This window comes from Chiloscyllium plagiosum, unplaced genomic scaffold (genome assembly GCF_037043375.1).
Source record: "Chiloscyllium plagiosum isolate Xiang-an unplaced genomic scaffold, Cpla_swu_hap1 HiC_scaffold_5, whole genome shotgun sequence".
NCBI lineage: Eukaryota > Metazoa > Chordata > Chondrichthyes > Orectolobiformes > Hemiscylliidae > Chiloscyllium > Chiloscyllium plagiosum.
The window spans coordinates 130,328,251-130,344,439 of NW_028270143.1; the positions used below are offsets into that span (position 1 = coordinate 130,328,251).

Below are 16,189 nucleotides of genomic sequence, written 5' to 3' on the forward strand. Positions count from 1 at the left end.
CAAAGATAGAATAGAAATTAAGTTATGAAGAGGCTATTAAGAGTTTGCAAAGGGATGTAAATAGGTGGTAAGTTTGGCAAATTAAATTTAACAAAGGAAAATGTGAACACGTCTTCTTTAGTAGGAAAGCAAAAAAGCAGTATGTTTTTTTAAAATTGGGACAGATTGCCAAACTCCAAGTGAAAGATCAAGGTATACTGCCATGTTCATAGTAAGGTTAGTATGGAGATACAGCAAATGATTCAGAAGGCACTCAATACCATTTATTGCATGGGGAATGGAATGTAAAGCAATGTTTTGCTACAGTTGTGCAGGACCACTGATGAGATTACTCCAGAAGCACTATGTATAGTTTTAGTATCTTTTAAGATTGGACATAATTACATTTGAAGCAGTTCTGATAAGGTTCCTCGGATCAGGGTGCAATCTTATGAGCAAAAGATAGACAGGCTTGCCTGCATCCTTTGACGTTTAAAAGAAAAAGGGGTGATCTTATTGAAGCCCATAAGTTCTTGAGGTGACTTGACAGACTAAAAGCTTATTGGCCAATTGCCCTTTGTAGGAGACGCCAGAAGAAGGGCATTTGACGAGGCACCTCACAAAAGGTACAGTCATTAGAGATCATGTTGTTGGAGCTTATGCTGTTGGAGTTAGAATATTGGTGTGGATAGAGGATTGCTAATAGGCAGGAAACAGTAAGTGGGGATAAGGGGATAATTTTCAGTTTGGCAACGTGTAATCACTTGGGTTCCACAGGGATCAATGCTAGGACCATAACTGACTTGGGAGGAAGGAAATTTGAAGTCACCACAAAAATAGGTGGAAAGGCAAGTTGCAAAAGGGATGCAAACAGTTTCCAGAGATATACTGATAGGTTAAGTAAGTAGGCAAAATGTTGGCAAATAGAGCATTATGTATGAAATTGTGAAGTTGCTCATTTTTGAAGGGAGATTTAAATCATCACTTAAATGGAGAAAAATTGCAGAAAGCTGCAATACAAAGAGACTTGGGGATACTTGTAAATAAAACACAGAAAGCTAGCACACAAGTGCAGCAGGTAATCAGGAAGGCTAATGGTGAATTTAAAAGAACAGAAACAACACATGACCTGAGCCACAAGAAGTGATGGAACAGTGGCCCTTATTTCATGGGAATTTAAGTGTAGGGAAGTCTTAGTGGGTCTGAAAGACCCCACATTGTGTCCAACTGTCAAGTCTCTTCAGGATCTTGTATTTTTCAGATTTGAAGATTGTCACACTAGGCAACCTCAAATACTCTCTGCAGCGTCATAACCCAAGGCCGCAACCCAACTACCAGCCATTGTGAGCAAGTGAACATCGTTAGGAAAATGTTCACAAATGCACAGTTACAGTTTACTAATATCTCAGTAACACCAGCATCAGAGGTCAATTATACAATACCTTTACTTGATGAGACGTACAGAGTAAACAAAGCAAAATTCCAAATAAGGCATTGTTTCTCACCTTAGTTTCCACGTGATAAGACACATAATGTGCAGTACAACGTAGTGGGATCTTTCGAACTGGCCACGGTGCATCATAAGACAAGTATGTCGGTAACACACTGATTCGAAGGTCACCCTTTGAAAAGTTGGATTATTAAATGAGAAAATACAAACAAACAGAGGAGTCTTTCAATGCATATGTTCTGAAACTGAACTTCGCTTTCAATAACGCGTGAACAATTACATCAATGTTTTTAACAAGCTTAAAGTAACAGGCAGTTTAGATGCACCATTTCCCAATGGATCAATCTATGAATGGTCTCTGTTGTGTGTCATTGGGTATACAGAGGAACCTCAATTATCTGAAGGACATAGGCAGGGAGTATTTTGTTTGGTTAATTGAATTCTGGAGAATCAAACGCCGGATAACAATTGAGCCAAACATCGGGATCTTGCGATCTGGCCGGATAATCCGATGTGCGGATAATCAAATGCCAGATAATCAAGGTCCCTCTGTACTGGCTTGCATAACTCCAACTTCATTTCCTACAACTGACCCACAATTCTGATGTTAGGGACTCGGACACAGATGTAACCAAATGACATTTTCGGGACACTGCATACATGTGGATGTGAGAGTGTCCTGCACTGGGATCAGCTTAAAAGCTCTCCATCACGAAACAGCCTGCTAGCACTCAACTATCCAGTCTCTCAGATGAGGAAGTCATTGAGGAGGAATGCCATGAGCTGGTGAAAAACTCGAGGGCATAGCTTTAAAGTGAGAGGAGAAAAACCTAAAAAAAAGGACCTTTGGGGTAATATTTTCATGCAGAATGCCAGGGAAAGTGGTGGAGGTGGGTACAATTAGAACATTTAAAAGGCATCTGGTTGGGTATGCAAATAGGGAGGATTTATAAGTATATGGGCAAGATGCTGGCAAATGGAACGACGTCATATTGGGGTGTTCTGTCTCCACGCTGTCTGACTCTATTTTATGACACACTGACAGAGTACATAGGATTTGAATCCAGACCTTTCTGGTCCAGAATACTCAATTGTTTCAGAAAACAATTACAAAGCATACAAGAAAAATTAATCAATTCATTCCCTGATGGCTTATTTACAGCACGTGACTGCAGTAGCTCAACACGACAGCACACCACCACCTTGTCAAGACAGGGGCAATAAATGCTGGCCAGCCAGTGACATCCATGTCTCATGTGAATAAAAGATCAGCTAGCTTAGAAACAACCACACCTTTTCAGAGGGATGAAATGAAGGATCTTTGTATTAAATGCTACACCAGACAGTGCCTTTATTCACAAGGACACTGGGAAGCTTTGATGTTTTGCAACTTAAATTACGTTCAAGTAAATACTTTCTAATCGGAAAAAGTGTAATGCCTTTTCCCCCCGCAGTGACAATGCTGTTTCTCCTACCTGCTTGTTGAAGTACAGGAAACCCTTTGGACAGTTAACATTGTGGAAGGGTGCAAACGATTCGATTGGCCCATCAACTGTCATAGGGTGCAAGCGCAAAGCCCCTCGCGAAGTCATGAACAACCAATGAGGAGATGGGCCACAAATAAATACCTAGGAGAGAGGAAAAGTTAACAATGCACTGAATCTGGTACTACGGCATCACTCAAAGAAGGTGGGCACTTTCTAATAAAAAGCAACCCAGCTGACCGGCACCACATCCAACATTAGTGTGGTAGAATTCTGCAACATCTACAAACCATACACTTCAAGTCTCCTTCATCAGTAACTTCCAATCCTGCAACCACTACCACAATGGCCACAGGTACAATCAAACATCAGAGCTTCAGTTTCCCCTCCAAATCACACTACCTTTCAGTGCAGCCTTCCTTACAGGTCTGTGGGTGCAATCCAAGTGCTCAAGGCAGCAAGCCCTCACTTTCTCAAGGGCAATTATGAATAGTGAATAAATGCTAGCCTAGCTAGCAATGATCAAATGACAGAACTGAATAGCATAATGCACATTATATTGTTCAAAGAAAGATATTCTAAAGATGCAGGAAGAATGACTCCAAACTATTTATACTTGCTCTTACCCCTGAGTATCCAGAAATATCTTCAAAATAGCGGAACCGAGCAACCCTTGCTTTCGGAATGACCTGTTCCTCTCCTGTGGCAGTCTCTACCTTCTTGTCTTTCTTTGATTGTTTGATCTTCTTCTCTCTGAAGTTTATATTATGTGGCACCTGGAAAGGAAACACAAAGAGAAAATACCTCAAAACATTGTCAATCATTAAGTGAGGGCTGTCATCAGGACAAGAGCAGCTTTATTATCTAGGAGGCAAGTAAAATTAGGAAATGCTGGAAAACTTCCACAAGTAGCACAGCGTGTAGAACAGGGCTCAGTGGTTAACACTGCTGCCTCACATCACCAGGGACCTGGATTTGATTCCACTCTCAGGCAACTGTATGTGTGGAGTTTGCACATTCTCCCCATCTCTGAATGGGTTTCCTCTGGGTGATCTGGTGTCTTCCCACAGTCCAAAGATGTGCAAGTTTGGTGGATTAGCAATACTAAATTGCCCATAGGGTCCAGGGATGTGCAGGCTAGGTGGATTAGCTGTAGGCCATGCAGGGTCACAGGGATAGGGTAGGTCTGGATGGGATGATCTTCGGAGGAGTGGTTGTGGATTCAACGGACCAAATGACCTCCTTCCACATTGTAGGGATTCTAGAATTCCATGAGAGAAGGACGGAACAGTTCAGGTCAACAAACTTTCCTCAGAACAGATAAGAATGAGATCATCAGCATAAACCACAAGTCAGGTTCTTACTTCAAAGCATGCAGACAAGTAAATTCCAACGACAGATAAAAAACACGAAATTTGAGCAGTAAAGAGAAAAATGGATTAACCAGCAATGGAGTGCGTGTGAAAATGAATAGGGTTATTCAACCTCAAAACAGGTGCTGGAGGAGGACAGGTTAGATTATGATGCAATAGAAACTGCATTTATCTAATCCCTTTCATAGTTTCAGAACATCCCAAGTTGTTTCACAGCCAATTAAATAGATTTGAAATGCTGTCATGCAAGGAAACAAGGCAAGACATTTGCACATAGCTTGGGTATTATGATTAATTACAGCAATAGAGTACTCAGTTTGATGGCACAGACTGAACTTGAAGGCAGCAATCTGTCAATGTGAAAACTTTGAAATAATAAAACTTGTCATTAAAATCAATCAACATCCAAGCGCTTTTAATCAGATATATTCACTTAAAGAAGTTATTTAAGGATTGTTTTGTCAAAGAGAGTCTACATACCTTTTTAAACCGAACTTTCAGGTTGTTCTGGCTTTGCTGCGCATCGTAGGAAAAGGCCTCATAAATCAAAAGCTCTTGTTCCACGTGAACCTGCAGCAAACACCAAAGAAAATTAGTGATCTGTTCATGGGGCCAACAGACTAAGGGATCCAGGTCTGACACCACCTGAAATCTACAAAATTAAAACATGAACTGTATGACGTTTACTTTGTTATTTAGAGGAACGTATCACATTTATTTTGAAACATTTCTTTCTCTTTTGCCTAGTCTGGTGGCTAACCGCTAATAAAGAAATTTAGCACCAGGGAACAGGAAAGAGGAAAGAATTGGCCATGACGATGATTAAATGACTAGAGATGGAATTTTAGCAAGCACATGATCACACACAAACAGAAACAAATGGCAAAGAAAGGAAAACGCAAAAAAAAAAAATCAGATTCATGGAATAAGAACAGCATCTTCCAGACAGACAATCCAGGAAAGGTGAGCAATCCTGAAAAGAGAAAGGCAGCGAACTAGCTGGCCTTTCTCGTCTTGTCCACTTTGACTGCTATCAGTTTCCCATTTTGCGTTTTCTCTGTCCTTCACTTAATTTCACTGAATGTTCCCTGCTCAGAACCTCTTTACAAGCTGCTCACTTCACAGCTCTGATGCAAGATCTTCAACTTGAAACATTAACCCTATCTTCCTGTCAGCCCTGCTCAGATGCCTCCAGGACCATTCTTTTTTAATTTCAGATATACAGTATCTTCATTATTCCATGCTGAACTTGGGTTGGCCAGCACAGTACAGACGAGACAACTGAGTCTCCTGTGCTCAAGAAACCTCAGCATTGTGCTCCAATGGGTCAGAACACATACAAATAGATGACAGATTATTAATTAATATGCTCATCACAATGATACAAACTCTTGCTTACCAGAAGGAAAGGCCTTGTTTGCCGATTGCCAAGCCCAACCAGTAGGACTTCTCTTACTGCTGGCATCTCCGTCAAGCGGGCAAATTCCTCCTTCTTTATCTCTCCCTGCGTCATGTGTTGACCAGAAGAGCTATCCACCAAGACACGCTGACCCACAGGGAAATTCTTAACCAGGAAGACCAAGCGCCAGTCAGGCAGCTGGTATATCTATGGAGAAGCACAGGACAGTCAAATCACAACCATTGTATCATGCTATCAAGGTCAGTCCGTTAAACAAAACATGCACTGCTGACCTCTGAATTTCATTATTCAATTTAATACCTAGGATTTTAATGTTCCAAAATGTTTTTAAAAAGGGATTTATAACACTGACTTAAAATGGTTACAGGCACTATCTGACCAACTTAAGTTGACCAAATTTCATCAAACCAAAATTGATTAAACAAAAGACAATTTGAAAATAACATGTTATCCAAAGGCAATGAAGTTAGTCAACCCCTCCCTTGATCTTTGGAAAAGCCCTCTTTCCCATGTGACTTACAGCTTTATGAGAATCTTCACATTAGGGATGAGATCATCATCTACAGTTAGAAACACAAACATAGATAATAGGAGCAAGAGGCCATTCAGTCCTTCAAGCCTGCTACGCCATTCATCACGGCCATGGCTGACTGTCCAACTCAATAGCCTAATCCAGCTTTCTCCCTATAACCTTTGATCCCATGCACCCCAGGTGGAATGTCTAACTCCTTCTTGAATATATTCAATGCTTTGGCATCAACTACTTCCTGTGGTAATTAATTCCACAGGCTCACCACTCTTTGGGCGAAGTAATGTCTCATCTCCATCCCGAATGGTCCAACCCGAATCCTCAGACTTTGGCCCGTGGTTCTGGACCCACCATCAGGAACATCCTCCCAGTACCTACACTGTCTAGTCAATAGACAATACGTGCAGGAGTAGGCCATTCTGCTCTTCGAGCCTGCACCACCATTCAATATGATCATGGCTGATCATCCTTAATCAGTATCCTGTTCCTGCCTTATCTCGATAACCCTTGATTCCTGTTGTGGTTCTGTTCGCCGAGCTGGAGGTTTTTGTTGCAAACGTGTCGTCCCCTGGTTAGGCGACATCATCAGTGCTTGGGAGCCTCCTGCGAAGCGCTTCTTTGATGTTTCCTCCGGTGTTTATAGTGGTCTGTCCCTGCCACTTCCGGAAGCGGCAGGGACAGACCACTATAAACACCGGAGGAAACATCAAAGAAGCGCTTCGCAGGAGGCTCCCAAGCACTGATGATGTCACCTAGCCAGGGGACAAACGTTTGCAACAAAAACTTCCAGTTCGGCGAACAGAACCACAACAACGAGCACCCGAGCTACAAATCTTCGCACAAACTTTGAACCCTTGATTCCACTATCCTTGAGAGCTTTATCCAACTCTTTCTTAAATGAATCCAGAGACTGGGCCTCCACTGCCCTCTGGGGCAGAGCATTCCACACAGCCACCACTCTCTGGGTGAAGAAGTTTCTCCTCATCTCTGTCCTAAATGGTCTACCCCGTATTTTTAAGCTGTGTCCTCTGGTTCGGCACTCACCCATCAGCGGAAATATGTTTCCTGCCTCCACAGTGTCCAATCCTTTAATAATCTTATATGTCTCAATCAGATCCCCTCTCATTCTTCTAAACTCAAGGGTATACAAGCCCAGTCGCTCCAGTCTTTCAGCGTAAGGTAGTCCCGCCATTCCAGGAATTGACCTCGTGAACCTACGCCGCACTCACTCAATAGCCAGAATGTCTTTCCTCAAATTTGGAGATCAGAACTGCACACAATATTCCAGGTGTGGTCTCACCAGGGCCCTGTACAACAGGGTCCTGTTAGAATTTATAAGTATTTATGGAGATTCTCCCCCCCACCCCCACTGCAAACAATCCTAACCTAGTCAACCTCTCCTCATATCTCAGTCCTCCAAACCAGACAGCAATAGCATTCTTCCTCAGAAAGGGAGGCCAAACCTGCACACGATATTCTCAGTGTGGCCTCACCACGGCCCTGTATAACTGCAACAACATATCCCTGCTCCTGTACTCGAAACCACTCGGTTGCACTCGGGTGCCTACCTTCAGCAACTGGTGCACAAGGACACCCAGGTCCCACTGCACAGTCACCTTTCCCAATTTACAGCCATTCAGGTAGTAACCTGCCTTGTTTTTACAAAGTGAATAACCTCACGTAATCCCAATTAATCCAACTGCCATTGATTTGCCCACTTACACAACCTGTCCAGATCAGGCTGAAGGATCTCTACATCCTCATCACAGCTCACCCTCCCACCCAACTTAGTATCATCGGCAGACTTTGAGATGTTACATTTTGTTCACTCACAAAAATCATTAATATATGATATGAATAGCTGGGGCCCCAGCACCGATGCATGTGGCACCCCACTAGTTACTGCCTGCCAATTTGAAAAGGACCTATTAATTCCTAGTCTGTGTTTCCTCTCTGCCAACCAGTTTTCTATCCATCTCAATACACTTTCTTCAATCCTATGTGCTTTAATCTTGTGCAATAATCTCTTATGTGGGACTTTGTCAAACGCTTTCTGAAAATCCAAAATATACCTCATTGACCGGCTCCCCCCCCGCCCCCCCCCCCCGCCCCCACCAGTCAACTCTACTAGTTACATCTTCATAGAATTTTAACAGAGTTGTCAAGCACGGTTTACCCTTCATAAATCCATGCTGACTCTGTTTGATCTTGCCACTATTTTCTAGCTCCTCCACTATGAAGTCCTTGATAATTAATTCGAGAATTCTCCCCACTACTAAGTTACCAAGCAAGAACACTGAACTCAGAAGATGGAATATGCAAATAAGTTGTTATCTTCAAGAAGTTTTCTTTGTGGCAGAGCAAATAAAGTATAGATTTTTTGAGTACAGAACTGAATACAGCTGGGAAGGTTCTCTGACTCTCTGCATGGTTACAATGTCATCTGGAAAGAACAATCAGGAAACTGAGAACTTAAAAGTTAACTTCAAATATTTGCTACTTTTCACTGCTCAAATAATCGTGGTCCCAGACACTAAATGTTATATTCCTCTATCCTTCTTTCCTGAGAGGGAAGGGCAAGAGGGTGCAAGAGCTTAGTACAATAGCAGCTGGTTGCACGATTAGGGATTGCAAAAAAACCCACTAAATTAATTAAAGCTTAACAAAGCAATGGATATGACTTCCACTCCAGTAACAAGGCAACTGATACATGAGGTAATTCCACAAAATGTTTGACGACATCTGGCCTAAACAGAACACAGTGGGTGGGAGAATTGCTCCCTCCTTACCTTTGACTCAATGATAAATACACAGAGCTCTGGGAATAAATCAGGGCAGTTGAAAAGAAAAATTAAGTAGCTCTTTTGAAAAACAGTCATGGAATCAATGGGCTGCATCACCTCCTCCTGAGCCAAGAATCTAAGATTAATATTTAGCAGCACTCCCTCATATTATCTACCTGAAATATCTTTACTGATACTGTGATAGCAAAACATAGGTAGAAGCAGCTTTTAACTATATTGTCACCAGAAAGCAAGTGTCTTCCCATCTCTTATACCATTTCAACTTGATCTGGAGGCATGGATCACAATGCTCACCTCCATGACACCATTCTCCCTCACCAGCATGCACCAGTTGGTGGGTTCTACTTTAAGGTGAGAGGGCTCTTTTTCAGCCGTTGGCACAGAGCTACGGTTAGGTTCCTCTTTGGGAGGGCTGAAGAGTGCCGAGCCAGACTCTCCATACAGCATCTCCTCTTCATCGTCCACTGTGGTACTGCAAATTTGAAATAAAACACAGAAACGCTTGGATGTGAACAATAACATTAATTAACATGTTAATTTTGCAGAATATGAACCCCCATTAGTGTGTTTTGAACCTAGTTCCTGTTATTAATGGACAATCAGATCCCAGTATGAAATTTGGCTTGATAGACCATCTACATTTCTGTTTATTTAACAGTGGTCATTCACAGAAAAACAGGCAGAGAAGGCTACAGTTTCTTTTACAATAAAACTGAAATTTATTTCGCAAAAAACAAGCTAAATATAGAACACAGTTTAAAATATCTTTAAATACACAGCAAAATAAATTCTGACCTACTCCCCAACATCCGCACTTAAAATCCAGAGAATTAACCTTCTACATCAAATCTTTTGGAACAACTTTTAGGGTGGCACGGAGGCTCAGTGGTTAGCACTGTTGCCCCTCAACACCAGGGAGCTGGGTTTGATTCTAGCCCCGGGGACTGTGTGTGGAGTTTGTACATTCTCCCAGCGTCTGCATAGGTATCCTCTGGGTGCTCCGGTTTCCTCCCACAATCCAAAAGAGGTGGGGGTTAGGTGAATTGGCCAAGCTATATTGCCCATAGCATTCAGGGATGTATAGGTTAGGTGCATGAGTCAGGGGTATATGTAGAGGAATAGTTTTGGGTGGGATACTCTTCAGAGGACCTGTTTCCACACTGTAGAGATTCTAATTCTGTACTCAACCTCTCCCCAGCTATAGAGTCATACAGCATAGAAACAGGCCCTTTGGCCTGGCAAAAACACAAGTATATTAATTCTATTTACCTGCACTTTGTCCTGGCATTTTAAGTACTCGTCTAGATATTTCTTAAAAGTTGTGATTGCTGCTTCCACCACCCCTCTGGCAGCATACAGAGGAACCTCGATCATCCGAAGGAGATGGGGAGTATTTTATTCAGTTAATCGAATGCCGGATGACATTGTTTAGCCAAGCATCGGGACATAGCAATCTTGCCAGATAATCCGATATTTGGATAATCAAATGTCAGATAATCGAGGCTCCTTGGTTTTTCCCAATTTCTACCAGCCTCTGGATGAAAATCTTTTTTTCTCAGATCTCCTCTAAACCATTTACTCCTCACAGCAAACTTACACCCTCTAGCCTTAGACAGATCTGCTATAGGGAAGAGATTCTCAGAAGCTACTGTCTATACCTCTCCGAATTCTCTTATACCTTAATCAGATCCTGCCTCAGCCTCCTCTGCTCCAGGAAAAACAAAGCCAATCTATCCAATCTCTTCTCATAACAGATGTTTCATCCCAAGCAACATCCTGGTGAATCTCCTCTGCATCCTCTCCAAAGCAATTACACACTTCCAATAGCCTGGCAACCAGAACTGCATACAATATCCCATCCATGGGCTAATCAACATTTTACAAGATTTCTTTGCTCCTATATTCTACTGGCGAATGAAGACAAGCATCCAGTATGCGTTCTTCACCCACCCTGTCTACCAATGCTAACAGCTTCAAAGATCTACGGACTTGCACACGAAGGTTTCTTTGTCCCTCAGTCCCCTGCAGAGTCCTACCATGCATTATCGATACCCTTCCTTTATCAGACCTCCCAAAATGCATCACCTCACACTTACTGGGATTAAATGCCATCTGCCATTACGGTCCAATTTACCAGCTGATCAATATCAGAATGTAGCCAGAGACCATCCTCCTCACGATCAACAACTCAAATTTTCATGTCATCTGCAAACTTACTAATTATACCTTCTAATTCACATCCAAGTCGTTAACCTTTCTAACAAACAGTAAGGCCATAGCACTGCTCCCATGCTATACTGCTGGACACAGGTTTACAATTACAAAAACTACCTTTCACCATTACCCTTTGGCTATTATTCGTAAGCTGCTTTTGGATCCAATTTGCCAACTTGTCTTGGATCCTATGGGCGCTTATCTTTTGCACCAGCATTTCACATGGGACTTTATCAAAGGCTGTACGGAGTCCATATAAACCACATCAACAGAACTACTGGGATAGGGGAGTCCAGAACTAGAGGGCATTGGTTTAGGATGAGAGGGGAAAGATATAAAAGAGACCTACGCGGCAACTTTTTCATACAGAGGGTGGTATGTGTATGGAATGAGCTGCCAGAGGAAGTGGTGGAGGCTGGTACAATTGCAATATTTAAGAGGCTTTTCGTTGGGTATATGAATAGGAAGGGTTTGGAGGGATATGGGCCGGGTGCTGGCAGGTGGGACGAGATTGGGTTGGGATATCTGGTCGGCATGGATGGGTTGGACCGAAGGGTCTGTTTCCATGCTGTACTCTTCCATCTCTATGACTCTACTTTCATTAATACATTTAGTCACAATTTCAAAAGCTCTTAAAATTAGTCAGACAGGATCTCCCTCTAATAAATCCATGCTGACTATCCCTGATCAATCCCTACCTTTCCTCAATTTTTCTAATAATTTCCCTATCTCTAATGTCAGACTAACTGGTCTGTAATTACCTGGCCTATCCCTGCTATCCTTATTGAACAAAGGAACTATATTAGCTATCCTCCAATCATCTGGCACTTCACCTATGGCCACTGAAGTATTAAATCTCTCTGCCTTGGCCCCCTTGTCTCCTCCTTTGCCTCCAAAAGCAGTCTGGGAGGCATCTCATCAGGCCTTGAGGATTTATGCACCATTTCACCTGATTAAACATCTAATAATGTCTCCTTGCGATTCTTAACATGTTCTCGATCCTTATCGTCTTCAATCAAAGCAGATTAGATTAGATTACTTAGTGTGGAAACAGGCCTTTTGACCCAACCAGTCCACATCGACCCTCTGAAGAGTAACCCACCCAGACACATTTCCCTCTGACTAATGCACCTGACACTATGGGCAATTTAGCATGGCCAATTCACCTGACCTGCACATCTTTGGACTGTGGGAGGAAACCGGCACACCCAGAGGAAACCGGCACACCCAGAGGAAACCCACGCAGAGTGTCGCCTGAGGCTGGAATTGAACCTGGGACCCTGGTGCTGCGAGGCAGCAGTGCTAACCACTGAGCCACCTATCTCTGTTTGACAGAGTAAGTGTTAAGTAGTGTGCCCCTTACCTCATGTTAGTAATCATGGTTTCCATTTCTGACTGGCTACCTTTCATAGTGTCCTCCTTCATAACAGATGCACGGCTCTCTGTGGTAAACATTCCACTGATATCTCGGTACGCACAGAGGGCAATCACCTTTGATAACTGAAAATGACAGTAAAATGTGCAAAATCATCAGCCAATTCAACTATCAGTTGATGCAATGTAGAATCCTGGAGACAAGTAGTATCTGACAAGAACACTAACTCAAACCGTACAACCACAAAGTGTGAGCAGCGACCAACTGCAAAAATATTTTCCTCACTGCACTGCTAATTCTTCTGGCATTTAATACAAATCTGTTCCGTCAGGTTACTAACCCACCCACAACTAACTTAACATAGACCAGAAATTCAGCTTCGCACCTCCCTGATCTATGTGTCAGCCAAGCAATTCAAAAGCAGTGCTTGGACAAGACTGAAAAGAGTAGGAGCAAAGAAAAGGTGGGTCTAGAAGTAGTCAGCGAGCAACTTCAATGTTCGAGTTTTCATACCCTTTCCTAGATCATTACCACTATGTGGAGGTGCCAGTGTTGGACTGGGTGGACAAAGTTAAAAATCACAACACCAGGTTATAGTCCAACAGGCTTATTTGGAAGCACTAGCTTTCGGAGTGCTGCTCCTTCATCAACCACCTGATGAAGGAGCAGCACTCTGAAAGCTAGTGCTTCCAAATAAACCTGTTGGACTATAACCTGGTGTTGTGTGATTTTTAAACTTAGATTATTGAGCACTTAAAGGAGATAACAAATTTCAACATGAGTTCAGATCCGAAAAGAAACAGGTTGAGGATTCTTGTAACATGTATGACACAATACTTTGAAGAATTGTGAACTGATGTTGGACTTTACAAAATGGTATAGGTAGACATGTAGCAATGGAAACTTAAGCAGAAGAATAGCTGTAAGGATAAGGCAAGGCGATATAAAATAATGATACAATTCTCAAACGAAAGCTGAGTGAGTGAGGAGGGAAGTATTTGTATGAATTATTGAAGGTGGCTGATCATGTTGAGAAAGTGGTTAAAAAAATCCTGGGCTTTATGCACATTGGCCTAAAGCACAAAAAACAAGGGAGCTATGATGAACCTTTATAAAATATTGATTTTAACCAGCATATTACATTCAACTATGGCCACTCCACCACACCTTAAGTAGAATGTGAAGATTTGAAAGAGTCTGCAGGGGCAAAACAGGTTGGAGAAGTTGTTCTCCCCAAGTCAATTGAGAGGTGATTTTACAGAGTTGTCCGAAATCAGAAAGGGTCAAAACAGGATAAAGAAGTTTTCCTCATTAGCTGAAAAGTCATGAATCAGAGAACACAGATTAATGGTGTACAGCAAAAGGACAAGAGTTGACGTAAGAACTGTTTAGTCAATGAGTAGTTAAAATTAGGAATATACTGTCTGAAAGAGTGATGGAGACAGCTTCAACTGGAGTTTCCAAAAACAAATTAGACAAACACCTGAAAAGGAGCAATGCAGAGTGTGGGGAAAAACCTGTCGCAGAGTGAGACTAATTAAACTACTCTTGCAAACGGCTGCCATGGACATGATGGGTCAAATGGTCTGTTGAAAATGGTCTGATTCTATATCAAGATGATGGTGTAAGTACTTACAGATAATAAGTACAAAAACAGCACTGACAACCAGGATCTAACCACATGGTCAACAAAACAAATTACTAAATTTAATTTTCAACATGTACTTTGTGGAAAATGTAAGAATATGGAACTGCCATGTGAAAGCAGTAGTAGTTCATATTCACTTTCCCTTTGCAAATTACATAATTACATATTATAGACTGTCAGGCTAACTCACTGATGCTTGAGAGTATATGTTGGAGAGTCAGCACTAATGCATTACCGTTCAGGAATACATACCATGTGTATTTGTGGTTTCTGCATGGTCAGCCTGTGAGTGTTTCCTCCATACGTATCACGCTTCAGTACAAACATCGTCACCTGTCCTTCGCCACTCATTATCACTACATAAGGATCGCACACTGCACAGTGCATAATTGGGGAGCCCAGATCAACAGGAATGAAATGCAGCTGGTTCACTGAGAGAACAGAATGTAAGTGGCATTCAGGAGTAGCAAAAACTGCAAGACTAGAGACAATTCCAACTAAATCAGAGCAGTCAGCACAGCCAAATGTCCTTTTTCATTCTTTCATGAGATGAAGGCATTTTTGACAAGGGCAGCCTTGGTTGCCCAACCCTGAATTACCCTTCAACTGACTGGCTTTCTTGACCATTTCAGAGGACATTTAAGAATCAACCACATTACTCTAGGTCAGGACTCTCATGTATATCAGACTGGGTCAGATTAGAGGGTTTCCTTCCATAATAGATATCAGTGAACTAGATGGACTTTTACAATAACGGTTAACATGGTCACCATTTCCGAGACTAACTTCCAACTGACTTTTAACTAATTGAACTTAAACTCTACCACATGTTGTGAGAAGATTTGAAACCTCATCCCCAGCACATTAGTCTGGTCCTCAGATTACTAACCCAGTGACATTACCACCAGGGCATTAATGTCTAAGAGACACTAATAATCTGGTACAAACTCACTTTTATTGCACTGAGTTCAGCTGTGCAGAATATACTAACTCTTAACTGTTTTCACAGCTTCCTACTGCATGTGTATGAATTAGAATGAGTTCATCCTTACTTAACAGCAAAATGCAGAAAAAAACTCAGCATGTCTGCAAGCATCTGAAAACAGAAACACAGTCACACTGGACTCAAACTCTGAGCTAACATTTCAAGTCCAATACAATTCTCTCTCTCTGTCAGAAGATGCTACTGAGTTTCTCCAACATTTTCTTAATTTCAGATTTCCAGATTCACAATACTTTGCTTTTATTGAGGTTAATCCTTTATAGTCAAGTAGATGTGCAAAATCATATCAAGAACAGTCATTTGGAAAATCTTTAGAAGGTGGTCAGTAATTGTGGAACTGAAGCCCAACGGCTGGCCAGTCTCCTCCCTCTGAGGGCAGGATCAAAATAAAGGCTGTTGTGTACCAAGGCACCTCATGTTGTCAGGTTCACATCCAATTTCCTCATCTAAATTCTAAGTAAAAACAGATTATCAGCAGAGAAAGTGACCACCTAGCCTGTGTCAGTGTCGGCCAAACATACATTAGCTGATTAAATTCAAATTCCAGCCTGGGGTTCATAGTTCTACGTATCCTAGATACTGACCACCAAGATCCACACTGTCTGCAACCCTAATAATCATGTATAAATATTCCCTGTCTACCCTGCTCCAAACGAAATGAAACTATCAAACCTGTCCTCAAAACCAAAACTCCCCATTCCTGGCAATAATTTCCTACATCTCTACTGTATCTTCTCTGGTTTGATCACATCTTTCCTGTCATGCAGGAAACTGTACACAGTACTTTAGCTGCAATCTAACCAAGATTCCTGTTTTCAATGCTCGCCTAAATTACCTACTCTTAAACTACTTTTTTTTAAAAAATTCATTCATGGTATGAGGGTGTTGCTGGGTAAGTCATCCCTAATTG

General features: G+C 41.9%; 1 protein-coding gene across 2 annotated transcripts in view; it reads right to left on the reverse strand.

Moving 5' to 3' along the window:
• cpsf1 (cleavage and polyadenylation specific factor 1) overlaps nucleotides 1-16,189 on the reverse strand; it is a 162,773-nt gene that overhangs the window by 37,533 nt on the left and 109,051 nt on the right. For both annotated transcript variants that reach the window (XM_043690937.2, XM_043690935.2), the window contains exons 20-27: nucleotides 14,529-14,707; nucleotides 12,617-12,753; nucleotides 9,334-9,511; nucleotides 5,686-5,892; nucleotides 4,767-4,856; nucleotides 3,540-3,689; nucleotides 2,905-3,057; nucleotides 1,485-1,601 (exon numbers count right to left, since the gene is read on the reverse strand). In XM_043690937.2, the coding sequence (XP_043546872.1) occupies nucleotides 1,485-1,601; nucleotides 2,905-3,057; nucleotides 3,540-3,689; nucleotides 4,767-4,856; nucleotides 5,686-5,892; nucleotides 9,334-9,511; nucleotides 12,617-12,753; nucleotides 14,529-14,707 (1,211 nt within the window). The remainder of the gene's footprint in view (nucleotides 1-1,484; nucleotides 1,602-2,904; nucleotides 3,058-3,539; nucleotides 3,690-4,766; nucleotides 4,857-5,685; nucleotides 5,893-9,333; nucleotides 9,512-12,616; nucleotides 12,754-14,528; nucleotides 14,708-16,189) is intronic.